The sequence below is a fragment of the Arachis stenosperma genome, chromosome 2 (genome assembly GCF_014773155.1).
Source record: "Arachis stenosperma cultivar V10309 chromosome 2, arast.V10309.gnm1.PFL2, whole genome shotgun sequence".
In the NCBI taxonomy this organism is placed as follows: domain Eukaryota; kingdom Viridiplantae; phylum Streptophyta; class Magnoliopsida; order Fabales; family Fabaceae; genus Arachis; species Arachis stenosperma.
The window spans coordinates 24,252,781-24,277,377 of NC_080378.1; the positions used below are offsets into that span (position 1 = coordinate 24,252,781).

The 24,597-nt window shown below is 38.1% G+C and overlaps 3 protein-coding genes across 5 annotated transcripts; 1 reads left to right on the forward strand and 2 right to left on the reverse strand.

Annotated features, from left to right (window-relative positions):
- The first annotated feature begins 2,339 nt into the window (after positions 1-2,339).
- LOC130961311 (uncharacterized) lies at positions 2,340-6,677 on the forward strand. Of its 2 annotated transcripts, XM_057887124.1 has the most exons (4): positions 2,340-2,606; positions 2,713-3,053; positions 4,726-4,812; positions 4,958-6,677. In XM_057887124.1, exons 2-4 carry the CDS (start codon positions 2,715-2,717, stop codon positions 6,326-6,328), a joined length of 1,797 nt encoding a protein of 598 aa, XP_057743107.1. In that variant the 5' UTR covers positions 2,340-2,606; positions 2,713-2,714; the 3' UTR covers positions 6,329-6,677. The 2 variants fall into 2 exon arrangements, with proteins under 2 accessions (XP_057743107.1, XP_057743106.1); XM_057887123.1 differs by having other exon boundaries at positions 2,340-3,053.
- An 11,817-nt stretch (positions 6,678-18,494) lies between these two features.
- On the reverse strand, positions 18,495-19,217 carry LOC130962709 (uncharacterized). The gene has a single exon (XM_057888885.1). The coding sequence runs from the start codon at positions 19,215-19,217 to the stop codon at positions 18,495-18,497; it is 723 nt and encodes a 240-aa protein (XP_057744868.1).
- A 2,078-nt stretch (positions 19,218-21,295) lies between these two features.
- Positions 21,296-24,497, reverse strand: LOC130961513 (60S ribosomal protein L2, mitochondrial-like). Of its 2 annotated transcripts, none has more exons than XM_057887444.1 (3): positions 24,258-24,497; positions 23,035-23,139; positions 21,296-22,043 (listed from the first exon to the last, which is right to left on the reverse strand). In XM_057887444.1, the coding sequence occupies exons 2-3, from the start codon at positions 23,114-23,116 to the stop codon at positions 21,535-21,537; spliced, it is 591 nt and encodes a 196-aa protein (XP_057743427.1). In that variant the 5' UTR covers positions 23,117-23,139; positions 24,258-24,497; the 3' UTR covers positions 21,296-21,534. The 2 variants fall into 2 exon arrangements, with proteins under 2 accessions (XP_057743427.1, XP_057743428.1); XM_057887445.1 differs by having other exon boundaries at positions 23,035-23,225; positions 24,258-24,491.
- Between the last annotated feature and the right edge of the window lie 100 nt (positions 24,498-24,597).

Consider the following 24,597-nt stretch of genomic DNA (forward strand, 5'->3'; position numbering starts at 1 on the left):
CTTTTACGTTTGGATGTAATCCTGTTTTAGTCATTAAGGTTTAAAGTATCTTATTTGAATCCAAAAAAGTTTCATTTAGCTTCAATATAGTCCCACAGTGAGGTCAAAGTTAAATAAATAACGGAATGTCCTATATGACAACAGTACAACAACAAGGTCGATAATCTAGAGAACAAGTACAAGCTCCAAAGGCATAAAATCAACCGTGGATGCATCAATACATTTATTTATCATTTTTCTTACAATTTAAATGAAATATTTTCTATAGAATTAAAGAGAATGATAAATAAATGTATTGATGCATCAATGGTTGATTTTGTACCTCTAGAGCTTATACTTATTCTCTAGATTATTGATCTTGCTCTTGTACTGCTGTTATATAAGACATTCTATTAATTATTTAACTTTGACCTCACGGTGAGACTACATATAAAACTTTTTTTAAATTCAAATAGGACACTTTAAACCTTAAGGACCAAAACATGATTACACTCGAATGTAGAGGACTAATTTAGTACTTTATCTAAAATTATATTATAATGATTGATAATTAAAATTATTGACAATGAATATAATTAAAATGATTGACCATTAGTATAATTATTTATTAAATGCTGATTTTAAATAATTATAAAAAATATTTTCTAAAATAAATTTAGAAGAGAACCATAAACATACTAACACCAGAATGCGTCACGTCAATATTTTTGGCGCTAAAATGCTACGTGTTGTAAAATAATAATATAATAATAATGATTATAGTTGATTTGATTTAATCAATTAAATAAAATAAAAATATCCTCAAGGCAAAACTAAATCTATTAGTTTTTTCATTAGTTATAATTGATTATAATTGATTTAGGATTTAATGTGTTTCGGCCCAGCTCATTAACCTAGAACTAAGGTTCGGGTGTCTGTCCGACCCGATGGGTTAACGGGGCCCAACCAAGGGGTGACTTGAGTGGCATCTTCCTTCGCGTGAATCTGGACAGCTGGAGAGGAAGCTTCTAGAAAAGACGGTCTACCCGTGTGAGTCCCATGTTGATACAGACTATATAAGGGGAGGGTCCTATCCCTCCCCAGGTACGTTACCTATTCTAATATAAACCCTCCATCTCGTACGGACACTGATTTGAGCATCAGAATCCTTTTACAGATGGAACCCCCCTCCACATACATGGCTCGGTAATCCGAAGAAGCTACGCATCAAAGCTCACCTACATCCATCTCCCAGTCGTCCCACCTTTCTCACCTTCAGATTCAACCCGTTCGATAAGTGAACAACCGAACACAATGTAATATATGCATTAATTAAATCAATTAGTTGTATAATTTATTTGTTATAATTGATTTGATTTGATTTATTTATTATAATTAATTGATTAATATAAATTATAATAAATTATCTAATACTTAAATATCTAATTAAATTAATTAGTAATTAATTTATCGTAATTAATTAAATTTAATGATTTATAAACAATAAATTAAAAAATCTTTTCAAATTTAAAAACATATCAAGTCAACTCTATTAATTTTTTGGTCATGACTTCACCTCTATTATTAAATCAAAATTTAATTTTTATATAATAAAATAAAAAAATAGATTAATGCAATTAAAATTTTAAGGTATATTTTAATAAATTTGAATTCTCTAAATTTTATATTTTTACTTTAGAGGATAAAGTAAATCTCTTACTATTGAATATTTTTTTCTTATATTTTTCTTTTAGTTCTACCTATAAAATAAATAATAATAAATCATACTTTACCTTCTAAAATAAAATTTAAAATTTAAAGGATCTAAATATACAAAACCAGCCTTGTGGTTTAACTTTTTTTTTTTCTGGTACTATGATTTTAAATTTATGTGAAAAAGTACTCATATTTATCATATTTGAATAAATAATTGTTTTTATGAGTATCGTAATAAAATTTAATTTTAATATATTGTCAGTATAAAATAATTTTATATTTATATTTAATTATGTAATATCACAATAAAAATAACTATATTTTATATCAATTGTATATATAATCATCTAAACAAATAAATGTGATTGTACAACTATTTTACAATGTCAATGCAACTAAACTCATCATATTAATCATGAAACGGTTCCCAAAATTAACATTTGTTTTCTCATCATTATAGAAAATAATCTACCCCTCGTGATTTTTCCCCAAAATGTATAAATAATTTTGGTTCTAAATTGAGAAACTAAATAATGCATTTTGGATTGTTTAATGTTTATTGCCAAAATAGTAAAAAAAAAGGAAGAAGAAAAAAAAAAAAAAACAATTGTTACTCAACTTCTCTGTTCTGTATCCCTAGTCCCTACTTTCGCAACCTCAACAGTCTTTCTAGGCAAAAGGCGTTCCTCAATTTCACACTCATTGTGTGCACAGTGCACACAAAATCCCATTATTGTTCTCTTCAATCTATATGGCCCTTAACCTCAATTTCTCCGAAAGATTCAGCCTTTCGATTCCTCTCTGGTGCACATCACCCCCATGTCTTGATTCTCACCACAACCCTTTCTTTTTTCTTTATCTTTCATGATGTGAATTTTTCTGGGACAACGATTATCGCAACCCAGAACAAGGTTGTCTCAAAAATTCGTGCTTTTTAAGGTTTCCGAGGTATCCTTTTTGTTGCTTTGCTTTTTACTTTGTTGCTATTAAACATATTCCTGTTGCTGTGTGTGGAAGCCATGCCTGAGGTGTTGGAGATAAGCTCCGATGAAGAACAGGGTCCCGAGAAGAGACTGAAAAGCGTGGACTATGATTGGATAAGGGAGTTTCTTGGCATGTCTGATTCTGATTCTGATGATGATGGAAAATCAGATGATTCAGATGACGTTATCATCATCCGTGAGAACAAACCTCATCAACCCAAGTCAAAGTCTTCAACAGTGGCTGTGAAGAACTTGTTGGATGATGAAGATGGTGATTGTGTAGTTCTTGATGGTGACCCTGAAAATGGTGTCACTTGTTTGGATGATGAGCCAACTGGGTCAGATGAGTTGCTTGTAGTTGGAGAGAAGGGTCAGGTATGTTGTCTCCTTTGAGTTGAAGTTTACATATTTTAGTTGTTATTGGGATTTAACAGGCATAAGTCATTTTTGTTTATGTTTTAGAAGTCAACTATTTATCTGTGTTTTAGTAGTTGATTATTGATTGATTGGTCTTGATGTCTTACAAGCTGTTTATTGATTTGTCTTGGTGTTTTAGAAGTGAATCTTGTGATAGATCAATGCATAGTAATTTGTGTTGGTGTTTTAGAAGTTGATTATTTATTTGTTTTGGTGTTTTAGAAGTTGGATATTGATTTGTGATGGTGTTTCGCATGTGAATTTAGTGATTTCTCGATGCATAGCGACATGATAGTTGATGTTGTAAGAACTTTGGCTTTAAGATACAGTAAGATTTGAGAGAGCAGTAAGGAGCGAGGAAGCATATGGGATTCCTAACATATGTTATTGATAGGCAAGGCTCGAGGAAGAGGAATTAAGAGGAATCTGATGAAAAATACATTAATACAACATCACACTCATAGATTTGTCACCGAGTAAAATGAGCACGTGACTGGACAAATGGTACTCCCGATGATGTATTTTGGTTAGAGGAGTTGTGGTTACTTACTTATTGGTAAAGAATGTGTCTAGCTTTAATGGCTATGGTGGTTGGTCTTTAAGTTGATCTTGTTATCTAATGTCTTAAGCATTGGATGTTTTTCTATTTCCTGAATGTGTTGCATTCATTATATTTAATAAGGCTTCAATGCCATTATATTTTCTAGAATGTTTTGCAACTTGCCATAATATTCCTCTGCAATTTGATTTCATTCTTTCTTTAGTTTAAAAAATTTTACCCTGTTATGTTCAAGTTTTCATTTACTTGTGCCATGCTTTTATGTCAACAAGGAAATCAAAGTAATTTTCTTCTTGAAAATTTTGCTTAGGTTTGATAATTTTTAAAATATGCATAAATCATAGTTAATGCTCTGAGTATGGATTATCTTGTCGGATTACAAGGGAAACTGATAAAGCTTGTTTGCAGATTCAAACATGGCTTGGCATAAACACAGATTGCAAAGTTTCTCTAAACTTGTCATGTCATGTGTACAAATATATATCATTAATGTAGATAATTAAATCTCTATATAACCTCAACAAACCCCGTCCAAATAGTCTATTGGATACCCACATCTCAACTTGATGGTTGCTGATTTGTTAGCTAACTTCTACGTTCTAGTATGCTTTTGAATGCACATAGAGAGAAAGTTGGTATGCATCTATTGTCGAAAAGGGAGTAGCATCCTGCATTAGACAGGGCAGCCCAATAGGTTGGCGAGAAAGAAGACCAAGAAAAACTATAGATGAAATCATTAAAAAAGAATTAAATTTTAAACAGATTTTCTGCAGACATGGTCTATAGTAGGGCACAATCTCATTGTTTGATTAATGTAGCCAATTCCACTGAATGGGTATAAAACAATGTTTTTGTTGTATATGTACATGTAAATGTAACTTATAGAAAAGCTCCATGCTTCTTAGGTAGAGTATGCTTGAGAATATATTCAAAGCATTTGTTGATCCAAATTTACTCTTTTCATTTTTTTCCCTTTATTTTATTTTATTTTATTTTTAATTTTTGGTAGTAGATGTGATTGGGACTGTATAGCTTTTCAAATGCGAAGGCTCATTTTGTTTTGGCTTGCAGGTTGCTTGTAGAGACTATCCTCATGCCCGGCATGCTTGTGCTAAATTCCCTTTTTCTTCCACACCCCATGAAACACATTGTGACCAGGTAAATAAGTGAAAGATTATAGCCTCGCTCTATAATCTAACTTTTGCACTCATGTCTCATTTTATCTTGAATATTTCTAATTGTTACTTACTATTCGATATCATCCTTCTATCTATTATGCTGATTTCTGTTTGACACTATGCAGTGTCACTGTTATGTCTGCGACTCCCTAGCACCATGTTTAATGTGGGGCACTGGTTTGCACATTTTAGATCATTGTCATGCAAATGATAAAACTGAGCTATGGAAAAATCAGAGGAAAAACTTCAAGCTGGGCAATTTTTCTCCCTTACCAGCTTTGACCAATCATGGTACTTCATTACGTGCGGGACATCGGGAGTGTAATGAAATTCTGCCTCCTGAGGTTATTCACTTGCCTCCAGATTCCATTTTACGGAATCAAGCACGAAGGTCAACTGCAGTGCACAGTTATTCATTGAATTCTGTGCCTCAGAATAACATTTCTCGTCCAGCAAGATTGGTTGCTCACTCCCCTGCACTGAATTCCAGGGTGCAGAACCAGCTCCCTATCCCGAATAACATCCCTGTATACTCGAAAGCCCCCAACATATCAATCCCGAATGGTAGGTCCTACAGAGGTGCATTCGTTAGAAACAGACCCCAACCTCTCTTTTTTCCAAAGCATTGTCTCGGTGTGCGTACGCATGCCATCCATAGGGAGCGAGGAAGTGGTGTAAGTGGTTTAAGTCATCAGTTCCTTCATCCCCTTCCAGCACCGAACAGAGTAGCCACTGCTGCAAACTTCCCAACAGTGAATCACTCTGGTCATGTTTCGTCCAGCCTCAGCAACCATGTTAGTTCAACGCAGCTACAAGGTGATGAATATCATACTGCTCCAGGATTCTCTAATCAGAGCAATGTCAATGACCCAAATCGTGTTTGGCTCCCCGGAAATTCACTGTTGTCACCAAATTCCAGGTCTCATCCGCAAACATACAGCCAACCATTCATCCAGTCAAATGAGGGCAACAATTTCTATGAACCTTACATTCAGGATGGTGATTCACCTTTAAGTTATTCGGCGCCCTCTAATAGCAACCAGCATCAAAATGAGCATCAAATGAGAAATCAAAATGAAAATGCTGTTGGGAATATTGTTCCATGTGAAATTGAAAGCCAAGAAACTTATCAGTCAAATCAACAAGAGGTCAACCAAAGGGAAGCTTTTGGAAATGCGGATAACATTTCAGCTTTTGAATCAAGTTGGTGCAAAAATACTGGTCAAAGTGTTGAACCTTCAATTGCATGCTCTCATCTACAAGATTCCGGATCCTCCAACCAAGTCCAACCACCCAACGTAAGCGAATCCGATACACATGTAACCCCTACTGGAAATGTTGAACCACCAACCGAATGTTCCAGTTTACCTGATTCGTTTGTTGATATCGAAAACTGGCTTTTCGATAAAGACTCAGTTCCAAGGTTAAGTGACAATGGTTCTTTGCCATCTGAACTGATCAATATTCCATCTCCTGAATGGTGGCGAGAGTGTTAAAAAAATTGAAAAGTTGTGAAAATAATGCTAAGGAGGCTATTGATTTTTCTGTCAAATGACTTGCTTAGCTATGAGTACTATATAGTATATGTCACATTTTGAGGCTCATAAAATCCTTTAAGAGATAATCTTGCTAGGTGTTCAACAATCCCCAAAATTTGATGATAAATTAGATTGTATAGTTAGTGCATAGCCTATAAGCCTAATCAATTAGATATGCTTTTATTATGGTTGGATGTATTGAAGGCTCAAAGAAAGTCTGAACCTTTTGCTGCTTTTATGAACAGTTCAAGACCTTCTAAAGTTAATGGATGAAGTGAACATGATAAATGAGCTTTGGTTGCATTTACTTTGGTTCTTACTCTTTATGCCAATCAATGGGTTGCTGGTGGAGTCAAGGATTCAGATTTAATACATTGCATTATTGAGAAATTTCACCAACCATTATTTTTTATCAATATTAACCAACATTTTAGATCAACAATATATTTTTATACTATTAGGATTTAGGAGTTTAGGCAATACTATATCCTTTGGATATTACGTATAAAAATACATTTGTTGGCCAAGTTTTAATCCAAAATGATAAGTTTTGTTTGTCATGTAGCATTGCCTTTTAGTAGGACATTTTAGTATTCAATAAATTCGAAATTTCTAATCACCAAGTTAGTTTTCAAATTTCAATTTCGTTAGACAAATTTGTCTCGACGTCATATTATTCGTCTTTTATAGAGGAATTAATATGAAATTTTAAAGAATTCTTATGAACTGTTATTTTTCTATTAAATAATGACAGAGGTTGATTTATTTAATTTTTTTTTATCATAATTAGTTTTGATATTGATTTGGCTAACAATAAAAAGTCAAAGACTAATTTGGTAATTAAAATTTATTGAGAATTAAAATATTCGATTAAAAATTTCTTAAAAACTGATTTGATATATTACTCCAATGAAAATAATTGATTCAATAATTGAAAAATATTGAAATTTCTTAGCTTATCCATGTCTATAATATCTTCTCAATTTGTAGTTGCCGCATGTGGGAGTAAAGTGTTTTTCTATATACTCCAAATAGTTTAGAAAGAGTTAAGTATCGTTTTTGTCCCTAATGTTTGGAGTAGATTTTAGAGTTGTCTCTAACGTTTTAATCGTGCTAATTAAGTTCCTAACTTTTTAAAATTGACTCAATGTTGTCCTACTGTTTGGGATCCGTTAACAGAATTGGCAGTGGGACAAAATTGAGACAATTTTAAAACGTTAGGGACTTAAATAGGATGAAAACATTGGAGACAAAAACGATACATAGAAATAAATTTTAATTTTATCTTTCAATAATATCAATTTTTTTACTGTACATAGTATTCAATTATTTTTTAATTATATCTAAGTAAATTACAGTTAATCACATTACTTTCATTCTAAATAAATTATTTTTTATAATTTTACACTTAAAATAATGTAATTTTTTATAAATAAATAACTTTTACACTTTCATTCTAAATAAATAATGTAATGATTAGAATGAAAAAAAAAATCTTAAAAAGCACTCTCTTCAAAATGGATAATATCTTTTACTATTTTAAACAAAAATTTAATTTTGATACAATGTTAATGTAAAATAGTTTTACATATATATTTAATTAGGTAATATTATATCAACAAAATTAATAAAGTTAAGTGGCTAAATCATTTTTGAACCAAGTCCAATCAAATTTTATAAATTATACGATGCTCTTTTCGTCTTCGTCATCTCTTTTTCTTTCTCCTTCTTTTTTTGTGTGATTTTTTTTAACATCATCATCGTCTTCTTTATTATCATCTTCTTTTATTCTTCTATGTTCAGCAAAATTATTAAGCATAGACACAACATATAAATATTTATACACAGCACAAAAACTTTAATGTATAGAATAAAATTTTTTAAAATATTATATATCCAGAATTTGATTCCCAACTAACAAAATACACTCAACACAAAAATTTTGATGCACAACACAAAATTTAGTGTACTATTATAGAAATTTTTAAAAAATCACATGTCCAGAACATTGACATTCAACAAACAAGATTCACAAGCACAAAAATTTTGATATATAGCTCATTAATGAAAAGTGCTATGGTGCTTATGGAAGATTCCTTCACCAGGTGAGGAAAAGTGTTAACAAAATGTGAAGACGACACATGTGATATCTTGGGAACTATGAGGAGACAAATTATATCCAAAAGCAGAGACTATAGGAGTTGTAGGGTAATAGAATTAGATTAATTCTAAAAACATAATTATAATTATATTATTGGGTCCTTTTAGTGTGAAGTTGTGGCCTTTTTTTGAAAGTGTGTCAATGATATGAATTTTTGGGTTTCGAAAAAAATTGAGAATTCAAAAATAATAACAGTAAAAATTGCATGGGTTGAAACGGGCATTACTTATAATAATAGCATTAGATATTATATTAGAAGTAGTAATAAGCATCTAAAACTTTAGTATTTTTTCATAAAACACATTTTAATTTTAATTTTATATTAAAATAAACATTTTTTTACTAACTAACTCATTAGTTTATATTTATTATATTATCATATACTATATGTATTTATCAAAAAATAATATTAATAAATATTATATAATCTTAAAAAATATTATATTGCTATTAATAAAAATATTTGATTTTTCTATTTATACATATTTAATTACATTTTATATTAATAATCATGAATAATAAAAAAATACTTAATAAATATAAGTGAGTCTAAAATTAAAATAATCAGTAACAGAAATTATTACATATATTGATATATCATATATTTGATCTTTTTATTTAACTATTCCACAACAATATATATAATTTAGTATAATTACGTATATTCATCCAACATATATCAAACAAATATCAAATGATTAATTTAATGTATAAAAATGACAACTGCTGTAATATGATTAAGAAAATTATTCATAATTTTATTCTCCACCTTTTTATGTTATTAAGATATTAAATAATTATTTTAATATTATTGTTTATCGAAGTCCCAAAATAATATATTGCATTTATTTTTTCTTGTATAATATTAAAAACAAGTTTTTGGACTTCGATAAATGTAATATATTATTTTTGGACTTCGATAAACAATAATATTAAAATAATTATTTAATATCTTAATAACATAAAAGGTGGAGAATAAAATTATGAATAATTTTCTTAATCATATTACAGCAGTTGTCATTTTCATACATTAAATTAATTATTTGAAATTTGCTTGATATATGTTGGATGAATATACGTAATTATACTAAATTATATATATTGTTGTGGAATAGTTAAATAAGGAAGATCAAATATATGTTGTATCAATATATGTAATAATTTCTATTACTGATTATTTTAATTTTAGACTCACTTATATTTAAATTAAGTATTTTTTTATTAGTCATGATTATTAATATAAATATAATTAAATATGTATAAATAAAAAAATCAAATATTTTTATTAATAACAATATAATATTTTTTAAGATTATATAATATTTATTAATATTATTTTTCGATAAATACATATAGTATATGATAATATAATAAATATAAACTAATGAGTTAGTTAGTAAAAAAAATATTTATTTTAATATAAAAATAAAATAAAAAATGTATTTTTATGAAAAAATACTAAAGTTTTAGATGCTTATTACTACTTTTAATATAATATCTAATGCTATTATTATAAGTAATGTCCATTTCAGCCCATGCAATTTTTACTGTTATTATTTTTGAATTCTCAATTTTTTTCGAGCCCTAAAAACCCATATCATTGACACACTTCTAAAAAAAGGGCCGCAACTTAACACTAACAGGGTCCAATAATATAATTACAATTATGTTTTTAGAATTAATCTAATTCTATTACCCTACAACATCCTATAGCCTTTGCTTTTGGAAAGAATTTGTCTCCTCGTAGTTTCTAAGATCTCACATGTGTCATCTTCACATTTTGCCAATACTTTTTCTCACCTGCTGAAAGAATCTTCCATAAGCACCATAGAATTTTCGCAAAAAATTTGGTACATAACACAAAAATTTTGATTAAAAAAATTATTGAAGGACCACATGCCCAGAATATTGACTCACAAAATCAATGAAATACATTCACAACAAAAATTTATGTGCTATGTAAAAAAATTATGCTATATATAAAAATTTATGTGTTGTGTGTAAAATTTTTTCTGTTATATTGATAAGTTTGTGCTATGTGTAAAAATTTATGTGCTCACTAGAAAAAATTTCTTTGCTGAAGAAACGTGGAAAAAGAAAAGCGTGTGACGCATGAGCGCATTTTTTTCGCTGACTTGTACCAACTTAGTTTAAAAAAATGCTTGTACATATAATATCACTGCAACAAAATCACTATCTCTAACATTGATTACCAGAATAATCATAAAAAAGCCAATATAATTGAACTACGGTATTGTTCGTTACCTTGCAATCTCGGGTGTTCGGGTGGAGAGGTGGGTAAGTGGGATTTCGGGTGGACTTGGAGCGGGCGCGGAGGTACGAACGGAAGGTTGATGATGCCGGAGGAGGAGAGAACGAGGGGAGTGGCCACCTACAAGGACACTCCAACGATCAAGTCAGTGTCCGTACAAAGTGGTAGTCGAATTTGGTAAAAATGTGACGTACCTCGGGGGGAGAGCTGACCTCTCCCTTTATATACCGTGTTAGGCGGGCCCATGAATGACCTAACCATTGGCCGAGAGGCTGCCATGAGCTGTCCTAGTCCACGTGGGAAGAGCAGGTCGTTCCGGACTTCGGATGCTGCCCCGAGGATGCCGATTTGACCGGTGTACGGAAGATAGGTCAGGCGCACCCTGGGTCGGGTGTTAGGACCCGACCCGTCGGATTCTTCTTGTCGCAAGTGGATTGGGCCTGGGTCGGGGGTGCTGCCCCAACCCGGCGGCTAGTTGGGCTGGACACTTAGCGGTCTGTAACAGTGCCCCCAACGCACCAGCCTTGAGGTTTGGAGCTCGTGACTAGGCGCATTTGCCCCACTCCCCGGGATGGGATGTGCTCTCTTTCTCGAGAGATTGTTGATGGCGTTTCGTGTTTCTCACGCATGGTCATCTCACTTTTGATGCTGCCTCCTTGGCTTCCATGCTGGGTATTAGATGCACATCATTTCATGATTTGAAATCCATATGAAATGGCGAATATGCCCCTGCCTTTTGGCGCTCTTCCTCGGGGTTACGCTTTTTCCCTATTTTTGTCTTGTAACCTCCCCATATCTCCACTCTTCTCTTTTTCTTCTTCTTGTTCTCTCGCGCTGCTGTTGCTTCTAATTTCTTCCCTGCTTTTGCTGCTGCGCCAATTTTCTTCCTCCTTCCAGTGCTCCTTCTTTTCTTTGGATCCTTCCTTCAACCTTTCTGCATTTTTCTGGTACGTTCTTTTTTATGGCTTCTTCTTTGCTTTGCTTTTTCCTTTTGGTTTGTGCGTTGCTCTTCTTTGTGCATTTTTCTCTATGCATGCCTGGGTTTCTTGTTTGTTCTTGTTGCTTCTTCTTTTAGAGGGGGCGCCACTGGGTTTTACTTAGGTTTTTGCTTGGATTCTGGGTTACTGCTGGGTTAGCATAGGGGTTCATTTAAGGAGTTGTAGTTTGTTTTTATTACTGATAGGGTTTCTGACCTCCCGTTCTGACTAAGTGGTGCCCCCGTTGTAGGTATGGTTGAACGCCCCGTGCTTCCGAACCTGGCTCAGCGGCCGCTGGCCGATTTTGTCGATCATTATGCATGGGTTACTTCCGATGTGAGGGACACCCCTTCTAAGGTCACAAAGGAGAGCCTTCAGGATCTTCACCAAGCCCGGCTCTTGTGCAGAAGGAGGCCTAAGGAGGTGTTGTACCAGGTTTATGTTCCTGCTGATCGGGAGCGTGTCTGCCAAAAGAACTGGCAGCTCCCCGGGTTGTCGACTGGTTGTGGGTTTATAAACCCATGTTCACGACCCTGGGAGTTCGCTTGCCTTTTTCTCCTTTCATTATGGGTTTGCTAAACCATTGTGACGTTGCTCTATCGCAACTTCACCCGAACAGTTGGGCTGCCATCCGATGCTTCGAGATGGTTTGCGTGTATCTGGAGCTCCCGATCTCTGTGAGCGTTTTCCTTTACCTTTTCCTTCTTACGAACCCTTCTCGGGAGGGGAAGACGAAAAAGGGATATATGTCCTTTAAGGCTCAGCAAGGCCACAGGATCTTTGGCCTTTTTGAGGATTCTTTCCATGGTTTTAAGTCTACCTTCTTCAAGGTTAGGCCAGTTGAAGGTCATTAGCCCTTCTGGCTTACTGCCGAGGGGGAAAGGCGGATCCCGACCTACTGGAGCTTTGGGGCGGGATCCGATTACTTAATAAAAATATCCTATGACTGGTTGAGCCCGAAGGATCGTAACATTGCCGACATCTTGTTGGCTATTTTTAGCGAGAAAAACCTTAATCCTCATATGGTTATGGGGGACCGGGAGACCGGTCAATCGTATATTGGTAAGTTTGTTTTTCTTGTATTTTTGCTTAGTTTTTACTTTCTTGCTGCTCATACTTTTACTTTTTTGCTTATAGTTTCCATGGCTGGTGGAAACACTAGCCCGGCTCAGCTGATGGACTTCATCCGCGATGGTGATGATGGCGATGAGGACTCCTTGGCAACCCCTTCGGTGAGTCCGGATTAGGAGGCTGCCAAGGAGACTAGTGGCCAGGTTGCTGGGGCTGATCAGGCGGAGGCAGCGAAGGTTCCTCCTGGGAACGCTCCGGCAAACTCAAGTGTGGAGGAGGAGGTTTGCCTAGAGGAGGACTTAGGGTCTGCTGACGACGACCTGCAGGTTGTTGGCAACCCGAAAAAGAGGAAGCGGGATTTGGGGAAGGCCCTCTGCGTTATGGAAAAGAACTTTGATGCTGGGGGTTTTATTGAGTCCCAACTGCTTCCTAGCACCGAAGATTACTTCCGGGATGCCGACCTTGCGAGTCAGGCGCAGTAGATCTACCGTAGTCTCCTCCGTGCTGCCGCTATTGCTAAGAAGGTGGAGCCTGTCCTGGGGAACTTTCATGTTATGGAAGGGAAGCTTCGGAACTCCCAGAAGGATCTGACTGACTCAAGATCTCGGGAGGAGTCTCTGAAGAAGTTATCTGAGCAGGAGGAAAAGGCCAAGGAAGATGCCGAGGAAATCAATAGGTTGGTGGAGCGGGACATCGCCTTGATGAAAGATTTGAATGCTTCCTGTGCTGAGACTGCTGCTGGCAAGAAGAAGATCAAAGACTTGGAGGAAAAGCTGAAATTGGCGGAGAGCTCGGCGACGTCTGCCACCAGGAAGTAGCCGCCCTGAAGAAGAAGAATAAGGAGATTGCTAAGGGGGCCCGGGAGGCCGTGAAGCTGACTGAGGAGGGGATTAAGCTTCAGGTGCTGTGCTGGCTCCTGACCTCGATCTCTCGCAGGTGGGCGCTCTCAAGACTGTTGAGGACGGGAAGATTGTTGATATCCTCAAGCCTTGAGATGGATTCTTCTTTTCAGCTTTTATACTCATTGCCTTTGTAATTTTGCTTTTACTTTTGGGCCTTTTGAGGCGCCTTTGGTTGTAATGAATATTTTGATACTTTGTTTTAATTAAGCCATTTTATGATAATTGTTCGCTTGCCCGGGTCGTCGTGGCTTTGCCTGCTTTATTGCTTTTGCTTATTTGGTCCATCGTGGCCTTTTGATTTACCGTTTTTATGGTATTTACCGTTTTTATCGCTTGTTGCCTTTTTTAGCTTTTGGATCCCTTTGGTTCCCAGGGTGATCCATCCTGGGTTTCCTATAGGTCGACCGCTCGCAGTTTTTGTCGTTTCATCGTATTTGGCGAATCATCTTGCAAAAAGGCAAAGTTGTTATATATGCATACGTAGAACTTAAAACAAAGGGGTGATGTGATACATAATTAAAGAAAGCGAAAACGAAGGAAAATGGAAAAAGTAAAGTGGGTGTGGGGGGATCGTCAGGCCGTTATGTCACTTTTTCCTATGAGTAAAACCTTTTCAGGCTTGTCATGTTCCATGTCCTCGGCACCTTGCTTCCATCTAGCTTTTCTAGCTTGTACGCACCCCTTCCAAAGACTTCTCTTACCCTGTAAGGTCCTTCCCAATTTGCAGCCAACTTGCCTTCTCCCGGGATTGGTGGTCTTATGTCGTTACGTCGTAAGACTAGGTCACCTTCCCCGAGGCTTCTCCTTAGCACTTTGCCGTTGTACCTTAGAGCTATCCTTTGCTTAATTGCTGCCTCTATTAAGTGTGCCATTTGTCTTGTTTCGTCAACTAGGTCTTTCTCGAATGCCTCGTTTCCTCCCCCAAGAAGTAATCTTGGACTTGGCTCCCCTATTTCGACTGGGATGATCGCGTCGATCCCGTATGTGAGTCGGAAGGGGGTTTCGCCGGTAGATGACTGGGGAGAGGTCCTGTAAGACCATAAGACTGAGGCTATCTCGTCTGCCCATGAGCCATTCTTGCCTTCGAGTCGCTTCTTTAGCCCTTTTAAGATAACTTTGTTGGCTGCCTCTACCTGTCCGTTGCTTTGAGGATGCTCGACTGAGGAGAACCTTTGCTTGATTCTTAGCCCTAAGAGGAATTCTTTGAACTTGTTGTCAGTGAATTGTGTCCCATTATCTGATATGACGGATTCCAGGATTCGGAACCTATTGACCACTTGCCTCCACATAAATTTTTGACAGTTTGATGAGGATATACTGGCTAGTAATTCTACTTCTACCCATTTAGTGTAGTAGTCTATGGCTACTATCAAGTATTTTACTTGTCCTGGCCCGGGTGAGAATGGTCCTAAGAGGTTGACTCCCCATTGGGTGAAAGGTCGGGGTGCCATCATCGAGCTAAGTTCCTCAGGTGGGGCTTTGTGGAAGTTGGCGTTTTCATGGCATTTCTTGCATTTTCTGACGAATTCCTGAGCGTCCGCCATCATTGTGGGCCAGTAATACCCTGCTCGGATGATCTTTCTTGTTAATGACCTTCCTCCAATATGGTGGCCACAACACCCCTCATGGACTTCGCTCAGGACGTAGTCCGTCTGGTTGGGGAGTAGGCATTTGAGCAAGGTTGGTGGAGCCCTCGCTTGTACACCTGCCCTTGTATGATCACATATTTGGGGGCTTCCCTCCTAGTGGCTTATGCTTTCTTCTCGTCTTGGGGTGTTTCGCTGTGCTCCAGGTATCGGAAAATAGGGTCTATCCACGAGGGGGGGTTTGGAGTCTGGGTTGCACATAAGACGATTGCTGGTTCAGTTGCCAGTCCTTGGATTAGGGACCTGTTCCTTGTCCCAGGCTTGGTGCTCGCTAGCTTGGAGAAGAGGTCTGCTCGAGCGTTCCTTTCCCTAGGAACATGCTGGATTATGACTTCCTCGAAGCTTTTGCATAACTTTTTTACCTTTTCTAGGTATTTTTGTAGTAGTGTGTCCCTGGCCTGGTAGTTGCCGTTTATCTGGGATGTAACAATCTGGGAGTCACTACTAACTTCTACCTTGGATGCTCCGACTTCTTTAGCTAGGATTAGCCCTTCTATTGTGCTTCGTATTCTGCCTGATTGTTGGAGACGGGAAAATCGAACCTGATTGACTGCTCGTAAGCTACTCCTACCGAGTTCTCGAGAATGATCGCGGCCTCTTCGAACGTTTGGTTGGATGCTCTGTCAACGTGGAGCTTCCACTGTGTGTTCGGTATGTCGGGTGCCTCTCCTGTGACCTCTACCAGGAAATCTTCCATTGCTTGGGCTTTGATTGCTTGCCTGGGCTCGTATTGCAAATCATATTGGGATAGCTCTACTGCCCATGTCATCATTTTCCCTACGAGGTCGGGTTTTTGGAGGACTTGCCGAATGGCCTGGTCGGTTCTTAGGATGATCACATGCCCTTGGAAGTATTGCTTGAGCCTTCTCGACGAGGTTAGTAGAGCGTAAGCCAGCTTTTCCAGCTTGGTGTATTTCAATTCCGCCCCTTGGAGTACTTTTTTGATGAAGTATATTGGGTGCTGAGTCTTATCTTCTTCTCAGACAAGGACCGCCGCCATGGCTTGTGTGGTTACTGCCAGGTATAGGTACAGAGGTTCCCCTTCTCTGGGTTTGCTGAGCACGGGTGGTTTTGAGAGTATCTTTTTGAAATGGCTGAACGCTTCTTCGCAAGGCGGGATCCACTCGAAGGCGATTTCTTTCTTCATTAGGTTGAGGAATGGAAGGGCTTTTTCCACCGAGGCTCTGAGAAACCGGGATAGAGCCGTAAGCTTCCCAGTGAGTCACTGCACATCTTTTACACATCTTGGGCTTGTCATTTTGAGGACGGCTTCGCACTTGTCTGGGTTAGCCTCTACCCCTCGTTGTGTTATCATAAAGCCTAGGAACTTCCCGGCCTCCATGGTGAACGCACACTTGAGTGGATTGAGCCTCATTTTGAATTTCCTTAGCGCTTTGAAGACAGCTTGGAGGTCATCTATGAGGCTGTTTAGCTCTGCTGTTTTTACTAAGATGTTGTCGAGGTAAACTTCTACTGTCTTACCGATGAGGTCATGGAAAAATTTGCTCATTAGTCTTTGATAGGTGGCACCCGCGTTCTTCAATCCAAATGGCATTATCTTGTAACAATAAGTGTCTCCTGGTGTTATGAACACCGTCTTCTCCTCATCAGGTCGGTGCATAGGGATTTGGTTATAGCCGGAGTACGCGTCCATGAAGCTGAGGAAACGATATCCTCCCACCGAATCTACCAAGGTGTCGATGTTGGGAAGGGGGAAAGAGTCTTTAGGGCATGCTTTGTTCAGATCGGAATAGTCGACACACATCCTCCATCTTCCACTAGCTTTTTTGACCAAGACGACGTTGGATAGCCTTGTCGAGTACTCGAGCTCTTTGATGAACTCGGTTTCGAGTAGCCCAGCTGTTTGTTTGGCGACCTCATTGGCCCTTTCTTGGGACATCTTTCTTCGCCGCTGTGCTACTGGCTTCGCGTCTGGTTTGACGGCTAGTCAGTGGGACATGACCTCGGGATCCAAGCCTGGCATGTTTGATGGCGTCCATGCGAAGAGGTCGCTGTTTGCCCTTACAACTTCCATGAGGGGGCCCTTGAGTTCATGGGGCAGATTTTTGTTTACAAAGGTGAACTGTTCTGCCGACTTTCCTATATGGAACTTCTCCATGTCCCCTTCTGATTCTGGTCTTGGCTTGTCTTCCATTCTTACATCCAGGTCTGCCAGGAATATGTCGGCTGCCTTTTTAGACTCTCGGAGAGACTAGCGTTGTCCTAGGTGACTGCCGCTTCTAAGTCTCCCCTAATGGAGCCAACAGTTCCTTTGTCCGTCACGAACTTCATTGTTAGAAATTTAGTGCATATCACGGCTGAAAATTCGTTGATGGTTTTTCTCCCTAGAATGATGTTGTAGGCCGTGGAGTCTCTGAGGACTACGAAGTCTGCCATAACCGACCTCCTAACGTCACCGGCTCCAAGGCAGATTGGGAGGGAGATCGTCCCGTCGGACTTTATATAGTTGTCGCTAGCCCCATGACACCGTGTTGGTGACTCTTAAGGTCAGACTCCCTAAGCCCCATGGCGTCAAACACATTCCTGAATAGGATGTTGGAGTCAGCACCAATATCGACGAAGATTCTCCTGACCAACCCGGTCCCAACCATTGCCGTGATTACCATGGGGGGTTCTCAGGAAGATCGTTAAACCACTGATCTTCTGGACCAAAGGATATCATGGAGGGTCCTCCGTTTGAGGTGGTGGGACCTCTTGTCAAGATAGAGAGGATCCGGGTATCCTTCTTTGCTGCTGATTTGGATTTTAGGGGGGATATCGCGTCCGACCACGATGTTAACCATAAAAGTTGGGGGGTTGTCGGTGGCCCTTGTGGGCTCTTGTCTTACCTTGACAGTCCGGCTACAATCTTCTTCTGAATGCTCCTGTTCTCGTCTTCTTGGTTCACGGATAAGTCGGGAGAACTCATTCAACTTTCCTTCCTGGAAGGCCTATTCTAAGGCATCTTTGAGGTCGAAACAGTCTTGGGTCTTGTGCCTAAAACCCTTGTGATAATCACAGTAGAGGCTTTTGTTGCCTCCCGTTCTCTCTTTGAGTGGTCTAGGTCTCGATAGGATTCCCTTGTCCATAATTTGCTAGTAGACTTCCACTATGGGCGCTGTGAGTGGCGTGTAGTTTGTGAACTTCCCTACCCGTGGGGGCTGTTTGTGTTGCTTGGCTGGGGTTCCGTCTCTGGGAGCTTCCTTATATCTGTCGACCTGGGGGGCCTGCCGAGCTGGTGGGTTCGGGAGCTGTCGTTTGTTGGCTGCTACAACCTGACTTACTTCCTCATCATTGATGTCTTCCTTGGCCACGCTTTGAATTTCCTGCATGGTCCATACGGGCTTAGTTGTGAGGTGCTTTCTAAAGTCTTCATTTAGTAGGTCGTTTGTTAGGCAAAGGCTAGCGACCAAGTCCGTGAGGCCGTCGATTTCCAAGCACTCATCGTTGAACCTGTCTAGAAACTTCCTGGTCGGTTCCCCGGGCTTCTGGGTGACCCCTAGCAAGTTAATCAGGTGCTTTGCCTTGGCTATGCGTGTTGTGAACCGAGTTAGGAAACTTTGAGAGATGTCCGCGAAGGCTGTGATTGATCCTTGTGGGAGTGCATTGAACCATCGAATCGCTGGGCCGGCCAGCGTCACGGGGAATGCCCGGCACCTGGCTGCGTCGCCTACTCCTTCTAGATTCATTCTCGCTTCAAAGGCTGTGAGGTGATTTTGGGGGTCCTTCGTCCCATCGTACCTTATGTCTGTTGGCTTGTCGAAATTCCTCGGAAGCCGGACCTTGAGGATCGAGGGGTGAAAAGGGGCTGCTCCCATGATGACGGGTTCTAACCGTTTCTTGCCTTTCTCTTTTCGGGGCTCCCCGTGGCTCTCGGATCTGCCTTGGGTAGGTCATGAGGTCGCTTGGGTGTATGTTTCATCTTCGCGTCTTGTTAGGCTCCTTTCTCAGTTCTCATGTCTTCGGTAAGGGGAGCGTGTGCGGGTGCGAGGACGTCTCCGTGGGATCGACTCCTTGCTGCCAGCTCCCGTTCAAGGTTTTATACTCTGTGTCTGAGTTCCTGCATGATCTTGGTACTATCGACTCCCGTCCCCCCGAAAGGGCATCTTTCGGGGGTCTTGGTGTAGATCTGGTTAGGCTGAACGGTGGACCGCGGGTGTTCGGCGGCACAGGCCGTCGAACTCGCCCTATTCAGGCGGGCCCTTCCTCCTTTGCGAAGCTCCTCCGACGTGGGGAGTCGCTCCATGTCTACTCCAGGGTTTCCACAGACGGCGCTATTGTTCGTTACCTTGCGATCTCGGGTGTTCGGGTGGAGAGGTGGGTAAGTGGGATCCCGGGTGGACTTGGAGCGGGCGCGGAGGTACGAACAGAAGGTTGATGATGTCGGAGGAGAGAACGAGGGGGTTGGCCACCTGCAAGGACACTCCAACGATCAAGTCAGTGTCCGTACGAGGTGATAGCCGAATTAGGTAAAAATGTGACGTACCTTGGGGGGAGAGCTGACCTCTCCCTTTATATACTGTGTTGGGCGGGCCCAATGAATGATCTAGTCCATTGGCCGAGAGGCTGCCATGAGCTGTCCTAGTCCACGTGGGAAGAGCAGGTCGTTCCGGACTTCAGGTCGGGGCTTCGGGTGCTGCCCCGAGGATGCTGATCCGACCGATGTACGGAAGATAGGTCGGACGTGCCTCGAGTCGGGTGTTAGGACCCGACCCGTCGGATTCTTCTTGTCGCAAGTGGATTGGGCCTGGGTCGAGGGTGGTACCCCGAACGGTGGCTAGCTGGGTTGGATACTTAGCGGTCCGTAACAGGTATAAAATATTAAATTATTAGTACATCAAAAATAAATTATTTAAATAATAAGTGATATTTTTTAGAAGTTAAAACAATAAAACATGACCATCATGTGAAATCCACATTTGAGTTATACTATGTTTGTGTTTGGATTACAGTTTACAAACTGGAGTTTGAATAAAATTGATTTTGCAAACTTGATTTTGATAAAAAGTAAGTTTGTGTTAAGTGATTTATGTTTGGCAATATTTATATCAAAATGGATTATAGTAAAATAAATGTTGTTTGGATTACACTACTCAAAATCACTTTTAAATACAAAATTACTAAAATAGACATCAATTTAAATAATTTTTGTATATTATTTTATCATTTTAATTTAGATATTTGAATAGACACTGATTACTAAATAAAGAAATAAGGAAAGTTGTATCTCTTGTTAGTTAAACATATCTCAACTTTTTTATTTTTTATATTTTATATCAAATTTAAAATTTATGATTAAAATTTAGACTTCAAAATTCAAAGAGGACTGCATTCTTTATTTTTTTTTTCAGGGCATTAGTAATCACTAAACTACGACAACGAGCTAATTTGGCCGGGAAATGTGAAAATTTTAAAAGAGAATTTTTCACAACTTAAATGGATTATGTTAAAAAATTGAGAAATTCACACTTATGAAAATAATATAAATTTTTACAACTTAAATGGATTATGTTAAGAAATTGAGAAATTCACAGTTGAGTTGAAACTTAACATTATTTTGATTTACGTTAACTAAACATTATTTTGCTACTCTACTTTATTTAAATTACATCTTTAGTTATTCTTATTTTGGTCTTTCCATATTCAAAATTTTTAGCAAGAGATGTAACTAATTCAAATTTTAATTTTAATATATTGACAAATTAAATTCATATATTTAAAATTTTTTTAAATAGTGTCCTTAAAAGCATTTTTTATTAATATAGTATTATTTACTAATATAGTATTTTTTAATATATTGTGTAACTGACCCGGTTGTAATTCAACCATTGAATCACTCAGCTAACCCGAACATAATTAAATAAAAATATAAAATTATAAAAATAAAATCAAAAGCTAAAACTTAAAATGTATATTTTCACAAACATATTAATCTCAATCAAGTATCAATTGTTAGATATAACTAATAATGTAAAGAGATAATAAACTAGTCAATTGGCTTAACCTATTCATTCCAGGACTACAAGTAGATACTTTTCCTAAGCAGGAGCCCCAATTCCCATAACAAGTTAACATCAATTATCACAAGCAGCAAACATTTGAAGCATGAAAAGCATCTATAGTGAATATTGGATACTACTTCCTCCGTTTCAGGGGCCCGGTCTTGAATCCACTCTTAGTCGGCTTACCCCAAGGAGTTCGAGATCCTTTTCCCCACCGACCACTACTCTTGCTCTTGCCCTCTCCTCCACCATGAGGATGGTCCACTGGATTCATGGCCACTCCTCGAACAACTGGTCTCCGGCCAAGCCACCGGCTTTGTCCAGCCTTCCTAAGCTTCTTATCTCCATGGCTTGGATTTGAGACAGTACCAACGGTGGCCCTGCAACGAGAATCAATCATTTTTTTAACACCCGAGGGGAGCTGGATAAGACAGTATTTTGATGTGGGTTCTTTCAGGATTTTTGCACAAGTTCCAGCAGCTCTAACCAGCTTGCCACCTTGCCCTGGGTTCAATTCAATATTGTGAATGATAGTTCCGATTCGCATAGAAGATAATGGCATACAACTCCCAATTCGAGAATTTATATCGGAATACATCATCTGATTCATCATGCTCTCTCGAGCATTATGAGCATTTGTGTCTGCAACAACATCCATGAAGAGTGAGAAACAATGAAACATCACAGAAATACGCCAGCAGTATAAAAACTAGAGTCTCCATTCCAGTAGGACAAGAGTATCAAACTGTATACAACTCACTGCTGCCACAAGCAAAAATACTTGCAGAATTTTGGAAGATATTTAGTATCTATTCCAGGAACTCATAAATATTATGATTTATGAACATAAGACAAGACAAAATCTTATATACTAGTACGAGCAAAATATCATGTGCTTGATTTTCTTTTTTTACATAAATGAGAAATTCTTAGATGCTCCAAGAGAAGCAAATGAAGTTCTTGCTCTATTCTATTGATCCTGTGTGACACATAGGTTATCTTTATTGTTAAAAATTAATTTTTCAAAATTAAAAAGAAAAACCAATAATACCCTCTCTCTTTCCAATATTCCCGATATGTCAAACCATAAATGAACTAAAGCAAAAATTCTCATTTGATGTCAGAACACCTAAGAAATTCGCATACCTTGATTATAAGCATGAAAGTATGAAACTGAATCCCATAACCTCTTATACATTCATCTTATATTGGCTATGATAAAATTGGTTGTGCAGGTTAAACAATAATAACTCGCACAATATTATTCATCTCACTTGAAAAATACTTGGATTTGTCAACATGAATAAAGGCATAAACCCTAATCTTAAGTTAACATAGAGATCTTCCCCAGATCACTGTTCTTTCTTTCAAGATAGTTAAAAATGCCTATAACATCAGATTCATAATGTTCACCTAAAACTAACGAATGTCAATTAACAAAATTAAATTTAATCCTAAATACACAGAAATGAATATGCTTTTATTTGTACAAGGCTGAAAAAAAAAAATCGAATCTTATAAAACAAAATAAAATTTGAAAGGAAACACCAATATCTCAAATTTCACTGAATAACAAGCATCATACTAAGACAAAGTTGTGATTTTGTTGAAATTATAGGGAAGAAAGGGTTACCGGAAGAGAAACGGCGAAGAGAGTTGGTGAGATTGGAGAGAAGAGAGGAAGCTAAGCGAGCTCTCCATAGTGAAACAGCCATGGCTCAGAAATCAGAATGCGTAGCTATGGTGTCAGGGATGAGAGCATAGTTATCAGAACTAAACTGGTAATTGACCCGGTCATGGCTCACTGGTTGAACCGGTGGGTCACTAATTTACCCGGTTGATCCGGTCATAATTAAATAAAAATGTAAAATTACAAAAATTAAAATTAAAATCAAAAGTTAAAACTTAAAATATATGTTTTCACAAATATATTAATAACAATCAAGTATCAATTCTTAGACATCACATAACTAACGGATTTGGATCTTCTAAATTTTGGATTTTACTCTAGAGGACCAATAGAAAACATGAGAGTTAGAAATTACACTTTATCCTCTCAAGTGAAAACCCAAAATTTAGAAGATCCAAATTCATAACTAATGATGTAAAAAGAGAAAATAAACTAGTCAATAGTACAAAATACTTTCTCAATTTAAAAACCAAATATAACACAATCAGTAAATCAAATGCAAAAGGTGATCTAAAAGTTGGCATCTATATCTTCATAAGACAAATTTGAAGCTTGACCAATATTTCCTTCATTTTGATTTGCATCTATATCTACATTTGTGTATCTTTCACAAATCAATACCAAGAATAATTCATAATAATACAAACAGAAAGTATGGGAACAACAATTTAACTGAACAATTTTATTCTGAATAGCAGAGTGCAAGAACCACATTTTCAACAACAAATTCAACTATAATAATTTTCAGCAACAAAAGATTTAGTTCAAAAGATTATTTACAGCAACAAAAAATTTAGCTAAATAATTATTTCAGCAAGACAACAATATATTCAATCTTCAGTGATGATAATAAGTAACAAATTCAACACAGTGATTATTTCCAGAAAAAAAATTAACTAAGTGATTATTCAGCAGCTCCAAATTCAAGGTTCAACCAACTCAGTGATGATTTTCGGCAACAAACAAACTTAAGCTAAGTGATTTATTTCAACAAGACAACAACAAATTCAAGGTTCATGATAATCAGCAACAAATTTAAGCAACACATTCAACTCTCGGCAACAAATTACTTTCAGCAACAAATTACTTCCAGCAACAAAATCAAAGTGCAGTGATGCAGCAACAAAATTGAAACAGAAAGAACAGGAGAATTTGTTGGAACTCACCAAATCGGGTTGCGGGCGAAGGAAGCTGACGGGAAGGGAGAAGCAAGAAGACGACAACAAAGACCAGTCCACCGGGACCGTCTGCCTCTGCTGCCGGCGACGAAGAGCACAGGGAAGGCGCGCGTCTGAGTGCGATACGATGACGAGACAGAGAGCGACGACGATAGCGGTGAAGGTGCGCGACTGGGTGCGAGACTGATAACAGATAGCGACAACGACGACCAGGTGCGAGACCGAGACAGTGAGAAGCAAGAAGACGACGACGACCACCGCCCGAGGGACCAGATGCCAGTTCCGTCTGCTTCTGCCGCCGGCGAAGCGAGCGCAGGGAAGGGAGTGC